At 38.0% G+C, this 22,978-nt stretch overlaps 1 protein-coding gene across 1 annotated transcript in view; it reads left to right on the top strand.

Annotated features, from left to right (window-relative positions):
* LOC127576183 (mitogen-activated protein kinase kinase kinase kinase 4-like) overlaps positions 1 to 22,978 on the top strand; it is a 213,812-nt gene that overhangs the window by 166,490 nt on the left and 24,344 nt on the right. Inside the window, 7 exon segments of the mRNA XM_052026586.1 lie at positions 2,806 to 2,967; positions 8,084 to 8,190; positions 9,211 to 9,362; positions 13,490 to 13,584; positions 15,253 to 15,434; positions 16,385 to 16,508; positions 17,429 to 17,599. Coding sequence (XP_051882546.1) covers positions 2,806 to 2,967; positions 8,084 to 8,190; positions 9,211 to 9,362; positions 13,490 to 13,584; positions 15,253 to 15,434; positions 16,385 to 16,508; positions 17,429 to 17,599 — 993 coding nt within the window.

Below are 22,978 nucleotides of genomic sequence, written 5' to 3'. Positions count from 1 at the left end.
ATATTAATAACAATATTAAGCAGCTATGGCAAGGTTAATGGATAATTTTTGGGTGGAGTCCTTTTAATATCACATCTGGAGCATTGTGGTCTGTAGTCTTTGGCCATGTCCAGTGCATTTAGCCATATCTTAGTATGATGTGGAGGAGACTGAATTTAACCAGGCACTGTTTGTAATGAAGACGTAGAGGTATTTCAACCTCCTCTGTTGAACTGGGCATCGCCATAAGGATAGGATGTTTTAGGAGCCTCATTATTCTTCATCCACTGTTGATCTCCTAGTAGGTGACAGGATTATAGATCTTTGTTGTAACCTGTTCTTAGAATCGTAGAATAGTACAGCCTGGAATCAGGCCATTTGGCCCAATGTCCTCGCCAACCAGTGGATACCTTACCACATTAATCCTATCGTCTAGCATTTTGTCCATAGCCCTCTATGCCTAAGCAATTCAAGTATTCATCTAGGTGCTACTTCAATGCAGTGGGTGACCCAGGTTCAACCACTCTTTCAGGCATTGCATCTGTTGTGTAGTGTCATTCTGTTTTTAGCCTGCAGCTTTTCACAGATATACAGTACTGTGCAGCAGCTTCCTGCTTTGTTAGTGCACTCTTAAGGTTTCTGTGAACTTGTTATTGGCATAATCTTCCACATTTTCCTTAATACATTACCAGGCTTGATTGACTGCATTTGGTGATGAAGGAGTAACTGATGCTGCAAGCAATGAAGTAACACTTAGTGAAGCTGTACACTGTCCATATTCCATATTTCCATACTAACTAGAAGGAGGCTGTTTGGCCCATTGCACACATGCTGGCTCGCAGAATACCTCCATTCTCCAACTAACTTTCCTCATAATGTATTCTACTTGCTTTCCCATCAATTACTTACATGCCCACCCGCCCCACACACGCCTTTCTATTACTTGTCTACGCACTAGGGGCACATATAGTGGCCAGTTAACCTAACAGCTAGCACCAGAAGGAAACCCACACGGTCACTGGAAGAATGTGCAAACTCCACACAGATAGCACTCAATGTCAGGATCGAACTCAGATCACAAGTATTGTGAGGCAGTGACCCACCTAACTGTGCAGCTCTGCTGGTACACCTTCTACAGCTGCTGGTTCTTAATCCCTCATCATACTCAAATTGTGCTGCTAGATCTGTCCTCAGTCATCATATTATTTGGTGGCCGTGTCATTTTGCTTACCTTCTGGAGATGAGACTATTGGTGGTTCACTTTTATTGATGCTCATAGGCAGCTAGAGTGTAACTTTCAGTTGCTAGTTTACCACTATACTGCAACCTCTAGTGGTCTGTCCTGCTAATTACACCAGACCTATCCAGAGATTGCAGAGTCAGAGTTATTGGTTGAAAGGTATAATTCTTCACCCATGGATCTAGTAGCAAGTACAAAAGTTAGCAACTGAGTTAATGAATTGTTATAAAAATACAATTGACTGATTGTTACTTTTCAGGATGTTATGTACCAGCAACAAAAGAAACACCCCAAGTCATGTATAAGTATTAGAAACTATTTTATTAATAACTACTTACGATAATAATAAAAATAAAAATGTTAGAATGTTAGAAGTAAAAATGTTAGATCTTAAACATTAACCCCAAAAACTAAACCCAAAGTATGTGTGTGGCAAATTCCCAAACTCCAAGTCCAGGAATAGTTCTCAAAGTTCAGTTCAGCAAGGCATAAGGTGAAATGTGAGCAAAGGCTTTTGCAAAACCACCGTTGACTGAAGAGAAGATGTAGAGAGAAAACAGAAAAATTACGAAATCCAAATGTTCCACGACGGAACCCATACGTCACCTCAATCACTGATGATCTCCATTCCTTTGTTACGAAGTACCTGCCACCTGAAAGGCATTTGAGACGTGGCCGTCCACAGAAATACCTGTTTCCTTCTACAGGTTAACGACAAAGTGGACTCCACTGGATTATTCCAAAAATCCATACGTGGATTGTAGTGACAGGCACAGTTATTGTTTTTCATCCATCGATACAGAGACCAGCAGGCAGGGTGTCCCTCTCCCTCTCTCTTCTCTGACTTTCTGCTCCAAAATTTCAGCATTTCCTGTTGTCGTAATCACGCCACGTGCACACACGCACACACTACTGCGCTATGTCTTAAAGGGACATTCACCAAATAGTAACCTAATCCGTAACAAGGAAAGTGAATCTGTCGCTCTACTTGATCTACCTTGTGTGTGAATACAGCTTCTGCCAGATTATTGGAAATTTCTCCTAATCATGATATTAGTTGCTGAATGTTAGTGGGGTAACATCATGGGATCTACAAGATTGAGATTATGCAAGTCTTCTGGTGATGCAATGTCTAATTTGCTTTTCTTAAGCATTCTTTTCTCCTTATCCTCCTGCACACTGCTTCAGAGGGCATAAGAAATCAACTATATTCTGAGAGACTTAAGTCATAGCTGTGCATTTGTGAGCAGTGGTGGGTTTTTCCACATGTGGAGGGCATCATTGTCAAGCTCATTCTTGTATAACGTCCACACTCAAACTTCTAGCAGAGGTGACTGAACATAATTTTCCCTTCTGTAATACATCATTACTGAATAATTATGGTGGTCCCATCACTTCCTTGATTAAGGTCACTAAACTCAAATTATGCTAGGAATTTTACAGATCTATGTGACTCAAGAACTTAGTCGATATACATGCTGAACTATCACTGAACTTCTGTTTATACTCAATTGTTTTAATGGTGCCATTCCTATTTAGTAGAATTATGTGGCAATTCATGAAGCTAACTTTAATCTTGTATCTAGGTTGATGAAAGATTCAAGAAGAATAACCAGGGCTCACCTCAAGCACAATCAAAACAGAATAGCAAAATTTTGGAACCTCCAGTGCCTTCAAGATCAGAATCGTTTTCAAATGGAAGTTCTGAATCTAATCCCGTTGCATCACACAGGCCCATGGAGTCACAGGTAGAGATTTAAAGTGTCCCAGTTTTTATATTGATGTCTCCTACCAATTAAAATTTCATCCTCTGCACTGGACAGTGGATAGAATCTATAATTTTTTTTGAAATTTTCTGAAAATTACCCTGGCCTTTGGGAACTCTTATAATTTATTAAGTAGATCGAATTGATTTTCAAAGAATCGCCCTGAAAAAAATCTGTGTTACTGTTACTATACTTGTAGAGATGTACAAAGTTATAATTGGCAAATAAATCTCACTTATTTCATGTATAATATGGAATTTGAAGACTTTTACTTATTGTCTATGCAGAATGTTTTGGGTCAAGAATATTGTACAATTTTGTATTTAAAATCTCAATTTTCAAGCTTTTTTGTTTAGTGTACTTTCCAAGTTCATTAACAACTCCCAAATGCTTTTGGTATTTATAGTCAAGTTTAAGTACAGAAAAGCACAGTATATTATGAAGTATTTTCCCCCTTTGCCCCACCCACTGTATATGATTAAGTTGATTTGTATAGTCTAGCTTGCTGGGCATGGCTCACAGCCTCACCATTCACATCATAAAGGCAAAGTTAATTTTACTGTTTATCTTCCACTAAATCAAAACCAGCATTAGAACATAGAACAGTACAGGCCCTTCGGCCCACGATGTCGTGCCGACCTATATAAACGCCTACTCCCTGATCAGTCTAACCCTTCCCTTCTACACAGCCTATAATCCTCCATTTTTCTTTCTTCTATGTGGCTACCTAAGAGCCTTTTAAATGTCCCTATAGTATCAGCCTCCACCACCACCACCACCACCACCCCTGGCAGTACATTCCAGGCACCCACCTGTGTTTCTTTAAAAAAAACCTACCTCTGACATCTCCTCCACTAACCTTAAACTGATGTCCTCTGGTATTGGCTATTGCCAACCTGGGGAAACGGTGCTGGCTGCCCACTCTTGTCTATTCCCCTCGTAATCTTATACACCTCCATCAAGTCACCTCTCATCCTGCGTCATTCCAAAGAGAAAAGCCCTAGCTTGCTCAAGCTTTCCTCATAAGACACGCTCTCTAATCTGGCAGTGTCCTAGTAAGTCTCCTCTGCACCCTCTCTAAAGCTTCCACGTCCTTCCTTTAATGAAGGTGACCAGAACTGAACACAGTACTCCAAGTTTTAACCAGAGTTTTATTGAGCTGCAACATTACCTCATGGCTGGAACTCTATACCCCGATTAATGAAGGCCAGCACACCATACGCTGTTTTAACCACCCTATTGATTTTTGCGTGAACTTTGAGAGATCTATGTACTTGGACCTTAAGATCCTTCTGTTCCTCCACATTGCTAAGAATCCTGCCATTAACCTAGTACTCTGCCTTTCAAGTTCATTCTTCCAAAGTATATCACTTCACACTTTTCTGGATTGAACTCCATCTGCCACTTCTCTGTCCAACTCTACATTCTGTCTATATCCTGTTGTAACCTATGACAGCCTTCTACACTATCCACAGCACCTCCAAGCCGTGTCATCTGCAAACTTACTAACCCATCCCTCCGCTTCCTCACCCAAGTCATTTATAAAAATCACAGAGCAGGGGTCCCAGAACATATCCCTGCGGAACACCACTAATCACCGACCTCTAGGCAGGATACTCTCCATCTACTACCACCCTCTGCCTTCTGTGGTCAAGCCAATTCTGAATCCACGCAGCCAAGTCTCCATGGATCCCATGCCTCATGAGTTTCTGGATGAGCTTACCATGGGGAACCTTGTCAAATGCCTTACTAAAGTCCATATACACCACATCCACTGCTCTACCTTCATCAATTTATTTTGTCACCACCTTGAGAAACTCAATTAGGCTCATGAGGCACGACCTGCCCCTCACAAAGCCATGCTGACTATCTCTAATAAGACTCTGCTTCTCCAAATATTCATAAATCCTGTCCCTAACAATGCTCTCCAATAGCTTGCCACCACTGATGTAAAACTCACTGGTCTATAATTCCCAGGATTATCCCTATTACTTGAACAAGGGAACAACATTTGTCATCCTCCAATCCTCTGGTACCACTCCTGTGGCTAAGGAGCACGCAAATATCATTGTCACGCCCCAGCAATCTCTTCCCTCGCCTCCCATATTAACCTGGGGTATATCCTGTCCAGTCTGTTCTACGCTGACCTCACATTTGTCAAAGTCCCTCTTCCGAGTGAACACTGAAGCAAAGTATTCATTCAGGACTTCCCCTACCTCCCTCCACCTCCAGGTACATGTTTCCCTCTTTATCCCTGAGCGGTCCTACCCTCACTCTAGTCATCCTCTTGTTCTTCCCGTACATGTAGAACACCTTGGGGTTTTCCTTAATTCTACTTGCCAAGGCCTTCTCATGTTCCCTTCTAGCTCTCCTAAGTCCCTTCTTAAGCTCCTTCCTGGCTACCTTATAATTCTCAAGATCCCTACATGATATTTGCTTCCTAAACCTTAAGTATGCTTCCTCCTTCCTCTTGACTAAGTGTTTCACCTCTCTCATCAACAATGGTTCCTTTACCCTACCATCCTTTTCCTGTCTCAGTGGAACAAACCCATCCAGAGCTCCATGCAAATGTTCCCCAAACAGCCTCCACACTTCTTCTGTGCATTTCCCTGAGACATTGGTTCCTAAGTTCCTGCCTAATACTGTCATAATTCACACTGCCCCATTTTAAAAACTTTCCCACATTGTCTGCTCCTATCCCTGTCCACGGCTGTGCTGAAGGGAGCTGTGGTCACTATCTCCAAAATGCTCATCCACCAAGAGGTCTGTTACCTGAGCAGGTTCATTGCCTAGTACTAGATCCATTATGGCCTCTCCTCTTGTCAGCCTGTCCACATACTGTGTCAGGAATCCTTCCTGGATACACCTAACAAATTTTGCCCCATTGAAACCTTCTGCACTAAGGAGGTGCGGATCAATATTAGGGATGCTGAATTCTCCCATGACCACAACCCTGTTATTTTTGCACCTTTCCAATTTCTGCCTACTTATCTGCTCCTCAGTGTCCTGGTGGCTACTGGGGGACCTATAGAATACTCCCAATAGAGTGATCACTTCCTTCCTATTTCTGACTTCCACCCACACTGACTCAGTAGACGATCACTCCATGACGTCCTCCCTTTCTGCAGCTGTGATACTATTCCGGATTTGTAATGCCACCCCCACCCCCCCCCCCCCCCCCCCCCACCACCGCCGCCCCCGTCCCTTTTACCTCCCTCCCTATCCTTTTTTGAAACGTCTAAACCCCAGAACATCAAACAGTCAATCCTGCCCTTATGACAGTCTCTGTAATGGCCACAACATTGTAATTCCATGTACTGATCCATGCTCTGAGTTCATCACCCTTATTCTTAATACTTCTCACATTAAGGTAAACACACTTCAACCCATCTAACTGACTGTGTCTATCCATTGTCTATCCTTCCTCTCAGTCTCTCTGCACATTGCATCTACCTTTACACCAACTGCTCCATCATCTGACCTAACACTCTGGTTCCCATCCCCCTGCCAACCTAGTTTAAACCCTCCCCAACAGCTCGAGCAAACCTGCCTGTAAGGACATTTGTCCCTCTCGAGTTCAGGTGCAACTTGTCCCTTTTGTACAGGTCATACCTTCCCCAGAAGAGATCCCAGTGATCCACAAATCTGAAACCCTGCCCCCTGCACCAACTCTTCAGCCACACACTAGTCTGCCATATCTTTCTATTCTTACCCTCACTGGTGTGTGGCACAGGCAGGAATCCAGAGATTACCACTCTTGAGATCCTGCTTTATAGCTTCCTAACTCCCTATATTTCCTCTTCAGGACCTCATCCCTTTTCCTATCTATGCTGTTGGTATCAATGTATACTACTGGCTGCTCACCCTCCCCCCTAAGAATGCTGTGGACTCAACCCAAGACGTCTCTGACCCTGGCACCAGGGAGGCAATGTACCATCTGGGAGTCTCATTTTCATCCACAGAATCTCCTATCTGTTCCCCTAACCAGTGAATCCCCTATCACTACCACACTTCTCTTCTCCCCACTTCTCTGCTGAGTCACAGAGTCAGACTTGGTGCCAGAGACCTGGCTGTTGTGGGATTCCCATGCCCCCCCACCCCACAACAGTATCCAACTGGTTATTGAGGGGAACAGCCACAAGGGTACCCTGCACTGACTGCCTGTTCCCTTTCCCTCTCCTGACTGTCACCCAGCTATTTGCAATGTGCAACCTAGGTGTAACTGCCTTCTGGTAACGCCTGTCTGTCATCTCCTCAGTTTTCCGAATGATCCGGAGTTCATCCAGCTCCAGTTCCCTAACGTGATCTGTAAGAAGCTGCAGCCGGATGTATTTCTTGCAGATGTAGTCATCAAGGACACTGGAGGTCTCCTTGACTTCCCACATCTTGCAAGAGGAGCATAGTACTGCCCTGACTGCCATTCCCACTGCTCTAATTGTGCAATAACAAAGAAGGAGAAAGAACTTGCTAGAACCTCACCTTAGCTTTTGCTCACTTACTCTGCCTCTTCATGCCGAAGCCTCTTGAGCCAAAGCATCAGGTGCCACTCTTACACTGAGCCACTCCTACAATGGCTGCTCCGCTTGATATAAAATTACTTAAAATAAAATGCTGCGAAAACTGGTTAAAGATCTCGATAGGAATTCCTGGACTGTTGCTGACATGCATAGTTCAGAAGAGTTTAGTGTCCAGTAAAGCAAGGATAATAAACAATATAAAATTGTGTTTTAATTTTAGTATCAAAAGAATTAAGGCATAAGCAGTCATTTACATAGTTTAAAAAGTCTTTTGTTGCTGATGAATAATGAAGCACATCTGTGCACTTTCTTGTATCCCTTTGGCTGTTTGGGCTGCAGGGTCTGAAGGTCCATTTAGGTATCTATATTTTCAACTAATTCCCTTTTCTAAATTTGCCATCTCACTCCTTCCAATATGCCATCTTCCCTAATTTTGACAGCCGTATTAAAATTTTAATCTCTGTCATTTTATTTTTTTTAACTGGATGCCCTTTATAACTTATATGGGAAGTTATTTATTTTTATTTAGCAGTGTTATTTTACCAGCAAAAGTAACAAAAAAGTTTCCTTTGAATTTTAAGGTTACAGTGAGACCAACACCGAGATCCCCTGTGTTGTCTCGTCGGGATTCTCCATTGCAAGCCAGTAGTCAGCCGAGTGCCCAGAGTGGTCCAAAAACTTCCACAAGGTTTGAATGTTGATAATATATACAATGACTAAACGTGATCTTATTTGTGAACTGCAGACAATGCATGTAGGCAATCCTCAGTGCTGCGATCTACTTCCACTTCATTTTTCAAAACAAAATGTTTTGCACTAAGTTAACTGCCTTAGTTATAAATCTGTACATTTTATCAGTGACAGCTGGGCGAGGAAGGGATTTTGTTAATCTGGCAATAAGTCACAGGATGCTCACTTCAAGGTATGTAGACACCCAAGGAGAGGCAAAATGTGCATAAAATTAGCATACTGAAACATAAGTATGCTGTTCAAATAGGTAGGATTGCATTAATACCTCTCATTTCCTTTACAGTAAATTGACAATATCCTGTTGTCATTCATTTGAGATATTTGTTTGGACCACAAACTTAAGAAGAGTGAACACAAAATTATTGCATAACTTCTGTCTTTTCCGCATCGCATTTTGTCTGCCAAGTCTCTCTGCCCTCTGCTGGGAAATAGTGCATAACACAAAATTATACTTGTTGTTAGGCACTGGTTTAAAACTACATACGTCATTCACACAAGGAGGAAAGATTGACAATGTTAGAAAAATAAGAGAAGAGAATATTTAATCAATATTAATAACCATGCCTTTTGAAACTATTTGTCAGGAGACCTACATAGGAAGGAATGTTTGGCAGACATTTTGCATTTCAGAACTGTAAGGGACTTCTGTTACTTCCTAACTAGAGAATATGCTACACTGGATATTCACAAAGAACCTGATTCATTTATAGATGGGATTGGTGCAGCAAGTTAGCTTATGTGTGTTATCTGAAACATCTAGCTATTGCCAAAATGAAAGTTGTGTAAATATTTCAGCTAAACATGCAGCTTTTTGTTCATTATCTATACACTCTAACATGCCTAATAAGATTATATTCTACAACTACAAATTCTGTGTTTTATTAATTATGTACATTAATTTTGCACATGAGCTGTAAAGGGCAATATTTCCATATTTAACTACTTTCCCGTTCTGCAGCAATATAGAGCCCAGACTGTTATGGGAGAGGGTAGAGAAACTCGTACCAAGACCAGGCAGTGGCAGCTCCTCAGGCTCCAGCAACTCTGGCTCGCAGCCAGGATCTCATCCCGGCTCTCAAACTGGATCTGGTGAACGTTATAGGCTACGATGTGAGATTTTACTTTTTCACTTGCTTTATTCACTGCATTGCTCATTACCTTGTTGACAAGCAGCTTTCCGTAGAGACCATTTTGATTTGAAAGAAGAGGAAGCAAAAATATATGAAACAGGCACACATTTCAGCTCGTTGGTTTTGGTCACGGAAATATAAAATCTTTATTTTAACCTTTAAAAATATTTATTGGCCTTTTACCATTGAAATGTGTTGGTGCAAAGAAACAGCTTAGAAAAATAATTTCTCTAAAACATCAAGTGTGTTGTGCAGGGCAATTGTCATTGCAGTATGTTGTATTAAATTAATGGTTACCTGTAAAATAGTTGGATACAATCAAAAATCAAATGAAGCTGAAATGTACATTGGTACAAATTTGGCTGAAATGAAGACAAAACTTTTGGAGTTTGCTTTTGTTATGTTGAACAACTGGCAGCAACTTTTCAAGTACAAGTTTGGGCTTAAACTTGTAAATCCAGAGATTGCCATCAATTATTCCCTGCTGCTCTGTAGAGTGTGCAGTTTTACAACCTTCTGCATAGACTTCAGAAATCAATGATCCAACAAAATCTGGAGGAATTCATAAACTTAATTGCACTGTAAATACCTATAGATGTTATAGTTTGTTGTATGAGCTGCAAATTTCCAGTTGGTTGCTAAACCATCATTATTTCTTGAAAATAAATTGTTTGTGGATAGTATTTCCTCAATATAAATATTTCAAAATAAAATTAAAAATTATTTTTAAATTATCTGTTTGCTCTTTCAGGTATTACCTTCATTTAACATATATCTCTAATCTTCATTTTATGTTCTTTAACACATAAGTTAAAAATTGTACTTTTTTTTTCCCCTGCTGGTTTATCATCTATGAGAGTCCTTCAGTGTGAGTCCATTGCCCAACTTGAGGATAATATTACGGGACACTAGGGTTCCCCTTGAACTTGTACCCGAAGGCAACCAGTGTTGGAAAAGGGTCAGCCATGTTTTTCTATTCAATAAGTTTGTGATTGACTTAATTTTAGTCTCATCTTTATTTTGCTGTCTGATTCACAAAGATCTTGATTCATGTTTAGACCAAAAATTTATGAACCTGGCATCCATAGTCCACCAGGTCTGGAGAATTCCAAAGATCTGTAAGCTTCTTGGAGGAAAAATATCCTCCACCACCACCTCCCCTTCCTACTGTGGAATCTTTCATCAGTACACTATCTCTTAAATGTTTCAGTGAGTTCATCTCTCATGCTTCCAAACTCCAGAAACTATAAACCATTCTGAACAGTTCTTCACAAGACAACCCCATCATTCTCAAGAATCTTACAACTGAACCTTTCCTGTACTACCTCAAAGGGAAATGTTTTCTTAAATGGAGAGAACAAGGTTCTGTTCTGGTCTTTCTCAAGTCCAGCACAGTTGCAATGAGACTTTTTACTATTTCATCATTCTCTTGCAATAAAGTACAACATTACATTTTCTGCCTTAATTACTTCAACTTGAACGCCTACATTATGTTTCCTATATGAGGACACTCAAATCTCTCTCTGCCAGCATTTAATGGTCTTGCACATCTTAAATCATACTCTGCTTTTCTAATCTTCCTATCAAAGTGTATAACCTTCCTTTTCCAGTCATTATTTGCATCATCTGCTGATTTTGTGCCCACTCAACGTGCCTGGAACCATTTGCAGACATGTTGTACTCCTCTGAAGTTACTTTCTCATCCATTTATCACCAGCAAACTCGGAAACATGAACTTCATTCTGAAGTTTGCACGTTCTCCCTATGACCACGTGCGTTTCCTTTGGATGCTCTTGTTTCGTCCATATCTGAAGGATGTGCTGGTAGATAAATTAAGCACTGTGTGGTATTAGAACCAAAAAAAGGAAGGGTAATGGGCATGAGGAAGAATAAATTGTAGAGCTACAAGGGAAGTAGAAAAGGTCATGGGACTGATTAGATTGCTGCATTAGGAACTGCATAGACTTGAGGGGCTGAATGACCACCTCTTCTGCAGTAAGAAGTTTAAGTTGCGAATAACTGAGACCCAGGCACTGATCCTTGGGCCACATTACATTGTAGCTTAACAATTTAAATGTAATCTTTTCAATCCTACCCTTTTCTGTTCATTATTTGATCCTCTATACATATTAACTGCTACCCGATCCCTCAGACCTTTATCTTGTGCAGTAGTCTTTTATATGGCACCCTACCAAGTGCCTTTTGGAAATCCAAATACAGTCTATCTATTCTGCTATTGCATCTTCAAAGAACTCAAATTTGTAAAACACTGTTTCCCTTTGTAAAAATCATATTGACACCATCTAATCAGGTTCTGCTTTTCTAAAAACATTTATTATCACTTCCTTAATGGGTTTTAGCACTCTACTGGTAAATTTTGGCTATTCTCTTTCTTGAATAGTGTTATTAGATATTTGCTGTTTTTGAATATGCTGGAACCCTGTCAGAATCTAAAGAATTCTGAAAGATGCCAACCAATGTATCCTTTATCTACACACATACTTCTTTTAGAGCCCTAACATTTATACCACGATTAGAAGATTTATCAGGTTATAATCCCATTAGTGTGCTTAGTAATTTTTCTTTACAGATATTAATTGTTTAAAGTTATTCACTCTGCTCTTTATTTTTAATGAGTTCTATTGTGAGGATAGATGCAACATAGTTGTTTAACAGCTGTTATCTGCTTATTTCCTATTATTAATTCTCCTGCCTCACCTTCTAAGGAATGAAAATTTGTCTGTGTACTTGTAGGACCACTTACCTACTTTTGTTTCTTGCTAGATTATGATAATCATCCATTTTCTCTTTAGAAATGTTGTAGTCATCCACTGCTGCTTTCTAAAATACTCCAAATCTTCAAGCCCATTTAGCAACATTATTAGCCTTTCCTATCAAACTAATACCATCCTTGATTACTGTAGTTAGCCATAGATAGATCACTTTTCTCATTAATTCTTCATTTTTCAATAACAAGTATATTCATTGGGAACTCAGAAGTATTTCTTTAAGTGTCTGCTGAACTCGATACTCATTTACTGCTGTACCTTTTAATCTAATTCAACAACTAATTATGCCCAACTTCTTCCTCATACCAATGTAATTCCCTTTATTTGAGTTAATTGCTCAAATGAAACATGCAATTAATCATATTATGATTGACCTTCCCCAGAAAATACTTTATTGTGGGATTACTCATTTTTCATGTTTCACTACACGTAACCAGATCTAAAATATTGTCTTCCCTGTTTGGGTCCACAAGGTATTTTTCTAGGAATCTTAACTCTGAATTCCATGCAGTTGTCCTTCAATCTACCTTTCCTAATTTGATTTGTCCACACTTTATGATGTATAAAGTCACCTATAATTATTTCATTACCTTTGTTGCAAGCTTTCATTATTTCTTGATTGATAGTCTCTCCTACAGTATAGCTACAGGTGGGTGGCATATAAACTTATTTCCAACAATATTTTTTGACTATTGTTATTCTGTATCTCCACCAGAATTGATGTTCTGAGCCAAGTTCTTTTTTGCACAATTGTTCTGATATCTTCCTTTATCAGAGTCGCATCCTCTCTTTTGCCACTCCGCTTTTAACATCCTTTTTCCACTACATAATTTTTCCATTACATCAGGTACCCTAGAATATTGGGCTTCCATCCTTGGTCACCTTGCAGCCTGTCCTCTAATGGCTATTATGTCAAATCCATTCGTCTCTACGTATGCAAATAATTTAAGTATCTTTGTGTGAATGCTTTCTGTAATTGGATGATGAGCCTTTAATTTTGTCTGTTTATACTTTTTCCTTAACTTGTCTTTATTTCCCGCTGCAGAATTATTGTTATAAGCTCCTGTCTATTCATTTCAGATTTCCCAATCATAATCCACGCTTCCACACTACTTTGTCCTTTCTTTCTCCTTAATTGAGCCCTATCATTTACTAATTAGTTAATAGCCTTATTTTCTTCAAAAAGGGGGTTAGCTGCATTTTGTGCATTTGCCACTGAGAATTTACAGATGATGTAATTCTTGGGTATGTATGGATTTGATATCAGATGTTTGGCATTTCAATACTTAGGCTTTTGATTTAATGATTTTATTCACAGCCTCATCAAAATCTGAGGGTTCACCATCTCAACGTCATGAAAATGTTAACAGAAAGCAAGAAGATAAAAAGGAGTTAAGGCCAAGCCGACCAGCTGTAAGTTCCTTGAAGCTTGCTTGCTCTTTTGTTTATGTTTTTAAAAGTGCATTTTATTATGTGTTTGCTTTCTGATGCACATTTTCTATGGAGTATAAATATAATTTATGAGATGAACATTTAAAATGCAACTGGTCTTTGAACACCTATTTATATTCCAAATTGATATTCAAAGACAGAGTTAATGAAACTAAATGTATCTTTGTTTTCATGACCTCTAAAACCATATCTCAAGCAGAATTCATGATGGTTGTGTGCGCACATGTATACATACATGCGGTGACTATATTAGCAAATGTATATGACATTAATACAATGAAAGTATTTATTTGTTTATGTTGGCATTTTCTTTTTTCTCTTTGTACCCTATTGATATGACCAATGGCTCATGATTCTATCACATGATCATACATTTGGGCTGCTGCATATTGTAGGGTGAAGTGGTAAGCTATGCTATTTTAACAGTCTCCTTCTGGCCTGCTTATGCTTTTAATTGCATGCTTTTGTTTCTCTTTTTAAATGCTGTGGTTTGACTTTTTAAAGTATTGTTTGTGTCCATATTTTTGTTGAACAATGTATCTTGAGTTCTGAGTAATTTTACTGTAACATGGGTTGGTTTCATAAATATAACTATATTGTAATACTAACAACTTTCTGTATAAAAAAAAATTGTGATCTCTCTGTACTCTATATCCAGAAATCTAACTTTTTAAAAAGGAAAAATCTGTTTGAATTTGTCAGATGTTATTTTCTTCCTGTCCATATCAGTTTTATAAAATCAGTGAAGTAGTAAAGGTACAGATTCATTATTTTGTAATTTCAAAATAATAAAATGGATTTTTTTCCTTTTTATCTTTGTAGTTTGGAATATTTTTTGTATAGACTAACATGTTGTCAGCTGTATTTGTATGATTTGGAATTGGAGAAAGGGGACATAAAGGACAGCAGGTGTTGAAGCATAGTATGATTAGTGACGTGCTTTGTGAATTTGAAGCTGCATCAAACTTGAAATCTTCAGGTTAGGTGAATTGTGGTAGGAAATTAATGAAGTTCACAATGTAGTTCAATAAGTCACTTTTTAAAAGATGTGGCCAAAAAGATAGCCTGAAGTTGATTGATAAATGCCTTAATTTCCTCTGCCCTAATAATATTGGTTACAATGGAATTGTTTTTTTGAATAACATAAATAGCATTTGACTATTTTCCAAAATAACTTTGATCTTTTGTTCAAATCTAACTTTGAATTTGGATTTGATTTTCTTTAGTTAGTCACTTTACCTAATGCTGTTTAGAATATTTTAATTTGCCATCAGTGGTGTCTCATTTGATCTTTCTTTTATACATTTGACTGAATTAATCTCTTACCTCTTTTGCCCAGATCTCATTTTCCTTTTTTTCTTTGAAGCATTCCCTGTATATCTTGATTTCCTTGCCAGTTTATTCCTTGTTTAATAATTTATCAGTTCAGGAGAACTATTTTTATTTTGATATCCTACCACACCAAGTGTATATACATCCCTTTATTATTATTTAAGGTATTAAAATATAATTATGGCAAGTGAGATCTTTTGCAGCTTGGTATTTGATAGGCTGTTGTTTGATGTGCAATTGTTTTGCTTCAGGTTAAACACTAAACCCAAGTACTTGACCAGTGACCTGGTTTCTTAGTTTCAGGATCTTGCTGCCTTGGCTAAAGAACTTCGAGCTGTAGATGATGCCCGACCTCCTCAGAAAGTTACTGATTATTCTTCATCGAGTGATGAATCAGGAACTACAGATGAAGAAGATGACGACCTGGAACAAGAGGGAACTGATGAAACCGAACCCATGTCAGATGATGCTAGGGCAGTGTATGTAATCCTAGTTAAAAGTAATGAAAAGGCTAATGTAATATTTTTTCAGCATTATCTGTCTCCATCATTATTGTTAATAGAATAACACCAGCACAGGATAAAGCCATTAAGTCCATCCTTTTAGTGATGGCTGTTTATCAGAACCATCCAACCAACACCACTCGTCCTACTCTACCTGTAGATCTGCAGATCTTTTTTTCCAGTCAGCTCTCTTTTGAAAGTTAATATTGAATCTCCACACCATCCTTTCAAGTACTGCATCCAGATCTCAGTGTCACTATTATTATTTCAAAAGTTTCTTCATGCTGTTTCTAATTCTTCTGTAAATCACATTAAATTTTATGTCCTTTTGATTGCCAATCCTTCTGGCACTGGAAGCATTTACCAAATCAAAATCATTCATCACTTTGAACACTCCCATCAAATCTCTTCATCATCTCTGCTCTGAGGAGAACAAACCTAGTTATTTTAATTTCTGCACAGAATTGAAGGTCCTTATTCCAGCTACATTTTCCATGAGATTGTTCTACACCCTCTCAAGACTTGTACCACACGTTAGAAAGAATGTCTGCTGAATTGACTACTATTCTCCAGCTGAGGCCTAACCAGTGTTTTATCAAAGCTTAGCATAATTACTTCATACTCTTGGCCTCCGTTTAAAAGAACCAGGGATCCCGAGTGTTTTCTCAGCAGCCTTTTCAACAACTACCTGCCTTGAAAGATTTGTATCCAGTCATCTCAACTACCCCCAGACCCTAGACCCTGTTTAAAATATATCATTGAAATAGCTGAAAGTGGTTTGCAGCATAACATATCTTTGGAAGTATGATTAGTTATAAACCAACCAAGGCTCAATCTTGTATTTTATGCCTTCTCCATAATTTAAGTGGATTTCCAATTCTTGCCCACTATTACATACGGTATACATGTGGACTTTTATTTATCAGGTCGTCAAAGCTGAGCAATGGAGAAACTGAATCAGTGAATACAATGATAGTTCGTGATGATCTGGAGCTGTTGACTGAAACTTCTGTTACTCCCTCTAAAGATGGCACTTTAATTGTTCGACAGGTAATGTATCTGACAGAAAGTTCTGTCTCTTGCCCATAAGCTCTCATTTACCCATTTGTGTTTTTTTTGTTTTTTTAAACATTAATAGCTAGTAATCAAAACAATTTTATCAGTTCTTCAGGCAGTTTTTTTTAAGCCAAAGCATAGGGCACTTTGATCTCTTTGCTGCAGTTTTCTTGCATGCATTGCAGATGTCCATCATAACAGTAAATACCCTGAGTTTAGATGGACAGGAAGTGACTGCAGTTGAAAATCTTAGAAATGCATATATTTATTCCCTAGTCTGACATAAGCTTAAAATGTTTCTAAATGAAACTAACACGTCTGTAAGCCTCCATTAATGTGTTTCCATTCTAACTTCAAATTTTTTTAACTAAAAGCTCACATTTGCAGCTGTCGGCAGTTAACTACCTTTTTACCTTCATTGAACTTCTTGTTGGCCTTTCATGAAAATGGCAACATTTAGTGAGAGGCATGTTGACACTCCATATTACAAGTTTTATTACAGTAATTGTTACAAGCAGTTTATGTTAGCATTTGAGTACCCTACAGAACTTGAAATCAAGCTTACAAAATTTGTCACTTTTACTGTGCATATTATAACACCGATCTAATCGACATCCAAAAATTGCATCCAAAGTAAAAAGATTGGGAATCTATTCAATGTACTTTTTTTTAATTGATGCCACTGATGAAATTGTAGTTAGTGTTTGTTCTGCCTGGAGTAAAGTGAAGTATTCATCTACTGAAATGGTTTCATCAAATTTTACCATATTTGTTTGCTTGTTAGTAATAGTTGTGCTGAGATAAAACCTGCACAATCCAACTTTGCTACATTAACTCTTCTGCCAATTAACTGCTAGGGTGATAGGTGTTCAAGCAACTCTTCAGCAAGACAAGTATGCCTGTTTTTTCTACAGAGCGCAGGTGACTTAAAGCGTGCCAGCCACCATGAGAGTAATGGCTTTGCAACCCGCATTCACCTCTTGCCAGATCTCATACAGCAAAGCCATTCCTCCACCTCCCCAACCAGCCAGCAGTCTCCTATCATGTCCCCTCAGCTGCCCCAGGACGAGCTTACTACTAATGAGGTATGTTTGACACCATAGTTGGCTGCTGTTCCGTACCACTCCTGTAAATTAGTTAGCCACAACAGCATTCCAGTCAATCTCCAGTGTTTTTCATCTTTAACTTAAGCTGTGTAACAGTTCTACACCACTATTGTAGAGAATACTAAATTCTATTACTAAGTAGAATTTTTGGATTCCCAAACTTGCCAGTTAATGAATATTATAAAGTTTGATCTACTAAAACAAATTGCAATGGAATAGTATGTCACTATTCCATAAACAAATATTTTACTTCTGAGTTAAGAATGTAGATTGACTTTATGGTCAAAGTTCTGTATTGGACTTGAAAAGACTCGTGTGCTTTTTTTTAAAAGGACTCGAGCAGGAAAATGACCATGTACCTCTTCTGCAATCCTATTACCTCAGTGGGTTGCAAGTATTTGCACAGAGCTATTTTAAAAAAAATCCAGTTGCAGATTATTAAGTAACCAATGGGAACAGAGGTCACAAATGATCTATTGCTTAGAAATTGAAGTAATATAATGACACAAGATATTGCTTGTGCACAAATCTAGATATTAGTAGGGGGGAAATGCTAGCTCTTGGAGCAGCAAAGTGACAGATTGGATACAGATCATTTAACTGTATCTGACATTGTTCTGCCTTTGAAATCCTTCCTATTTCGCTAAATTCAATACCAGCTCTCAATATTAGTTGCAGTATTTAAAAATATCACAATCAGAGGTGGTGAGCCAGTCATGACCAAGTTGACTAAAGGGAAGAGTACCAAACTCTTCTCTTGGAACATGCAAGCATTAAAGCATTTCTAAAAGAAATGAAGTCCCAGGTCAGGGGCTAAAGCCATCTCATGCATATTATCCATTGCCACAGGATAGCACTGATTGACTCCCTTCCCCTCCTTCCCTCCTCTTGCTCTCTGCTGCGATCCAAGGGGCAAATTGATTGCCTCTTTTTCTCTCCTCTTCCTTCCATTCCACAGATCCACTGTCAGCATCCCAAACTCCACCCATTTCCTTCCCTACATCATCTCTCATGGTCCTGGATCCCTCTCAAAGTGTGAACATCCATAGCAATGAGTGAATTCTTTGCAAAATTCAGTGGAACGTTCTGCATGTAGTGTGAAACCTTTGTGTGGGAATCACCTGCTAAAGAGAGTTTAAATTATTATTAGTAATTTATGGAAAATTAAATTTCTAACATTCTGCATTATGTTGCTAAAACACTCTAATTTACAACTTGTTCCTTGTGTCTTTCCCAATTTCTGTAACACCTACATGCAGTAATGTGAACAATTATTGTTGCTTCTGGTTACTAGCTTTTACGTTTGTGCCCAGTCACCTGAAATCCTTTGCTCCTTTACAGTTCATTATATATTGTCATCAAGAAAATATTTCACATTTGTCTTTCTTGGTTGCAATGTGAATGATATCACAATTTATCAAATGCAATTCATCTCCCTTTCATTTAGTCCATATATGTCCCTTCGTAACATTGTGTTTCTATTTAGACAACTCGCTGTTCCACCTGTGTCTTTTGACATAACAATATATTACCCTACTTTTTATCCCTGTTACTGGTATATCTGGTGAAAAGCTGAGGCCCTAGTGCAGATGCAAGGAGAAAACTTAAAGCACTTTGCTGTTCATAGTTCATTCTGTTTATCCATATTCTCTGTCTGCAACGCCCAACCATTTCACAAGGTTACCTCCAATTTATGTTCTCAGATTTTCTGTTCACACAATTTTTGCTTCATCATTATGTAAAGGTTATCCTGATTTGACTTGGCTTTCAAAAGTAGATTTAAAGTTTGAACTTGTGGTTAGGCCTTATCTTAGAGTGCCAAGATGATTGAGAAGAACTAATTATTCTAAAGTAAAAAGCTGCAGATGCTGCAAATCTGGTATTCTACATTAATTTCCATTTTGCCAGGGCTGGTCAAAAACTCTTATGTAATAAGATTAAAATTTGTTTACAGCTCTTGCTTTTAATGCCACCTGCCTTTCCCACCCCCAACTTTTTCCAAAAATTTAAATTATAACATTTGGTGCTGGTGGGGGAAAAGAAATAATCTTCGTCCCACTCTGTGTTAAACAATTGTTGTTGACCACCAGATGAGTTTTGCATTAATATAAGGGTGTAGGCAAGTTGAATACCTATTTGGTTTATGTTTTAAAAAAATAGAAATCATTCCCTTTTGGCTCAGAAAATGTAATTTGGCAAATGTGATCAGCTATTCCATACTCCATTTTAATCATGTTGGTGTAACCATCCTAACATTTATAAACATTGAACTGGCAAGTTTTATTTTTTTTTCTCAAAGTATCACTGTCATTTCCTTTAATTTTACTAACATTCCATTTCATTTTTAACCAGCTTTCTTACTTTGTGCTTTTGCAATTAGTTGTGTGTTTGGGTGAAACAGGCAATATTAACCCTTTGATCACTGCAGTCACATTTCTCCATTACAATCAAGTAGTGCACAGATTTTAATCCCCCCAGAAATTTTTGTGAATTATTTGGCATGGTAGACTTAACCAAAATTCTACTCCAAATGATGCATTCAAGGATAAGCTGAAATATGGTGCAAACAGGCTCATGTGGAGCATGAATACTGGCAGACCTGTTGGACTGAATGGTCTGTTTCTATGCTGCACAATCTAATTCGCCATTGACTAAGTTTTTAATGTTTTTAAAAATGTGTTATACTTTTCATTTTGTGTATTGGAAATGTAAATATTTCCAAAGAGGGACTTACAGTATTCAGAGGGTTAAGTGGAAAAAAGACATGTTCTGGAATTTCACTAAAATAATCTTGTGCATAAAATGGAATTGTAGCCTGTTGTTGATTGATATCTGTTGCAATCGTATAATGGTTCATGCAAACATTATTATTTCAATGTATATTTTTTCTGTCTTCAGTACATCATTGCACAACTACTGTCAGTTTCATTCTGGCATTATACATACCCCCAGCCCATCCCTGGATTCCTTCCCCCACCAGCACAAACTCCCTCTCATGAGCCGCCTCCTACATGTGCTTTTTCTTGGGCAATTACTAGTACTGGTTTAACCTGTTTTTGCTCCTGCTCTTACTCAGCATGGCTTCCTTCCTCCCTGGATTCTTCCCATTCTTCATCTGACTGGCTCTTTCCAGCTCCAGCCTCCTGCCCGACTGCTCCCACACACTATTTCTCCTGTATTATTGCCTTGCTCTGTAGGCTCCATTGCTCGGCTCCCTTCCTTGGCTCACCTTTCTTCAAGGCCTTCTCCTCCTCCCCCCACCCACTGTCTCTTTTATTAGTTTAATTTCCCCCTTTTTTTGTGAAAGCCATTTGGTGAAATCTTATACATCAAGGTTTCGATGTTACAGGGAATGATTACATTGTACAGTTTTGGAAAAAAATTAAAGTTAGTATAAAACGTCATTATTTGAGAGAGTTTGCATTTTGATCCAACGATATAATCACGTCCCCCTTAACTGAAAGATTGCAATATTCTGTCCAATGCCAGTTTGATGTACAGTAAGTTAATTTAATTTTTGTGACATTCCTTTAAGCACGAACTCTGAACGACATTGGGCTGTTTTAATTATGTTCATACTAAATAGCTTATTAATGGCCAAGCAAATGAGAATGGCTGCTGTAATGACTTCTCTGAGCGATCACAGTATTGATTATTACTGATAATAATGATATTAACCTGGAGCAGTTGCTAGCATTGAGAAGGGTTTGAACATTTCCTGCTGTATGATCCCAGGATATTTCAGTGATCGCACTACTTCAAGTACATATGTCATTTGAATTCCAGCAGGATGCTCTCTGCCAAGTAGAGTCAGCACTTTTCAATACTGAAATACATTGAAAAATCAGCTGTTTAAATAGAATGGATTTAATCATATTTTGCATTCTCTTTCAAGGCAGTTTTTCAAATGTTTAACTGCATTGCAATGTGTTGATGTTGTTAAAGATACCATTGCAAAGTCAGTGTTTAACAGTAGTACCTTTAAAAGGAGGAATTTAGAACATTTTGAACTAATGTTTATGCTGTTCAGTTCACTGTACTATAATCAATTATAGTGTAAATTCTGCAGAAAAACAAAACATTCAAATGCAGAATAGTTACCACTGGTAACATTGGGTACATCATTGTAAAATATATAATTTTTCTCATTGCTTTTTCTGGTACGTCATATACCCCTAATACATTTTTCCAGGAAAAGTGATTTAAGCTATATTTTAATCTTTTAAAGTAATCTACAAAAATTAATTGACTATCATATTTATAATGGCACATGTAAAACTGTAATGCGAATTGTCTTGTACACATTTCTGATCATGTCTAATTATGCTTACAAATGTAATTGTACCAAACCACATAATTTACATGGAAGTGTAGCAGTAACCTTATTAGTCAACCAGGAGCCCTCATTTTAATACCATCTAGTGAACAACTGAATTTTAGAAATTGATCACTATAATTGATCACCTGATCAGATTAATACAAGATAAATTTAAACTAATGAATATAAAATTGTATGTCACCTTTTATTGAACTGAAAGGCAGTACTTCTGTAAAACCTCTGATGTAAAGTGTAACCTAACTTTCAAGACCTTTAGAAGCCAACTCTAAACTGCATTAGGATTTTTAAATTACTTCTGTACAAAACAGCTTATTAGTAACCAGCGATGCAAATTAAAAGCTGATTAATTTGACTATATTTGCTTGACATAATATAAAAATCTATAGTACAGTCCACCCAAAAATGCCTGTATTTACAGTTAAGTGCTCTATCAGCATTTTATTATATAATGTTAAATCTTTTTAAGAACATCTCATATCCATGGAACTTCTATTCTGCTTGAAAGGAATATCTATAAGCAAATGCAGTATTGTTTCATACAATAATCAGAAATCTATACATTTTTGTCCAACTTTTTTAGACAAACTGAACATCTTGACCCAGATCTTCCATAGATTAGTGAGCAGTCCAATTTCACCAGTTGTTTGTCCTCAAAGCCTGCCCTTGGTGAGTTCCAAAGCTGCACTCTTCCTCCAGGTTGACAGTGATGTCCTGTGCAATGCAGGGCCTTTTCAAGCATTACAGACTTGCGCCACACCCAGAATTACTTTGAGAGACTGGTAAACCACAGTCCCAGGATTAATGTGGCTGTCAAAGCTTTTAATGAGATTGAATGTTTGTGAATTTCTCTGTCATTCATAAACATCCAAAAACATTTTAAAAAAAGGTTTGTACTAATACAATTAAATTTAAAAAATATTGAAACATTTAAAAGCAGGGAGTAATTGTGTATTTAAATCAACTTATTTACATTAAATAGAAAGGAAATCAACCTGTACTTGTGTTTCAGTTTGCAGCTG

The sequence above is a fragment of the Pristis pectinata genome, chromosome 11 (assembly GCF_009764475.1).
Source record: "Pristis pectinata isolate sPriPec2 chromosome 11, sPriPec2.1.pri, whole genome shotgun sequence".
Lineage (NCBI taxonomy): Eukaryota > Metazoa > Chordata > Chondrichthyes > Rhinopristiformes > Pristidae > Pristis > Pristis pectinata.
The sequence above is the reverse complement of the archived record's forward strand: the minus strand, read 5'-3'. Positions and strand labels throughout refer to the sequence as shown.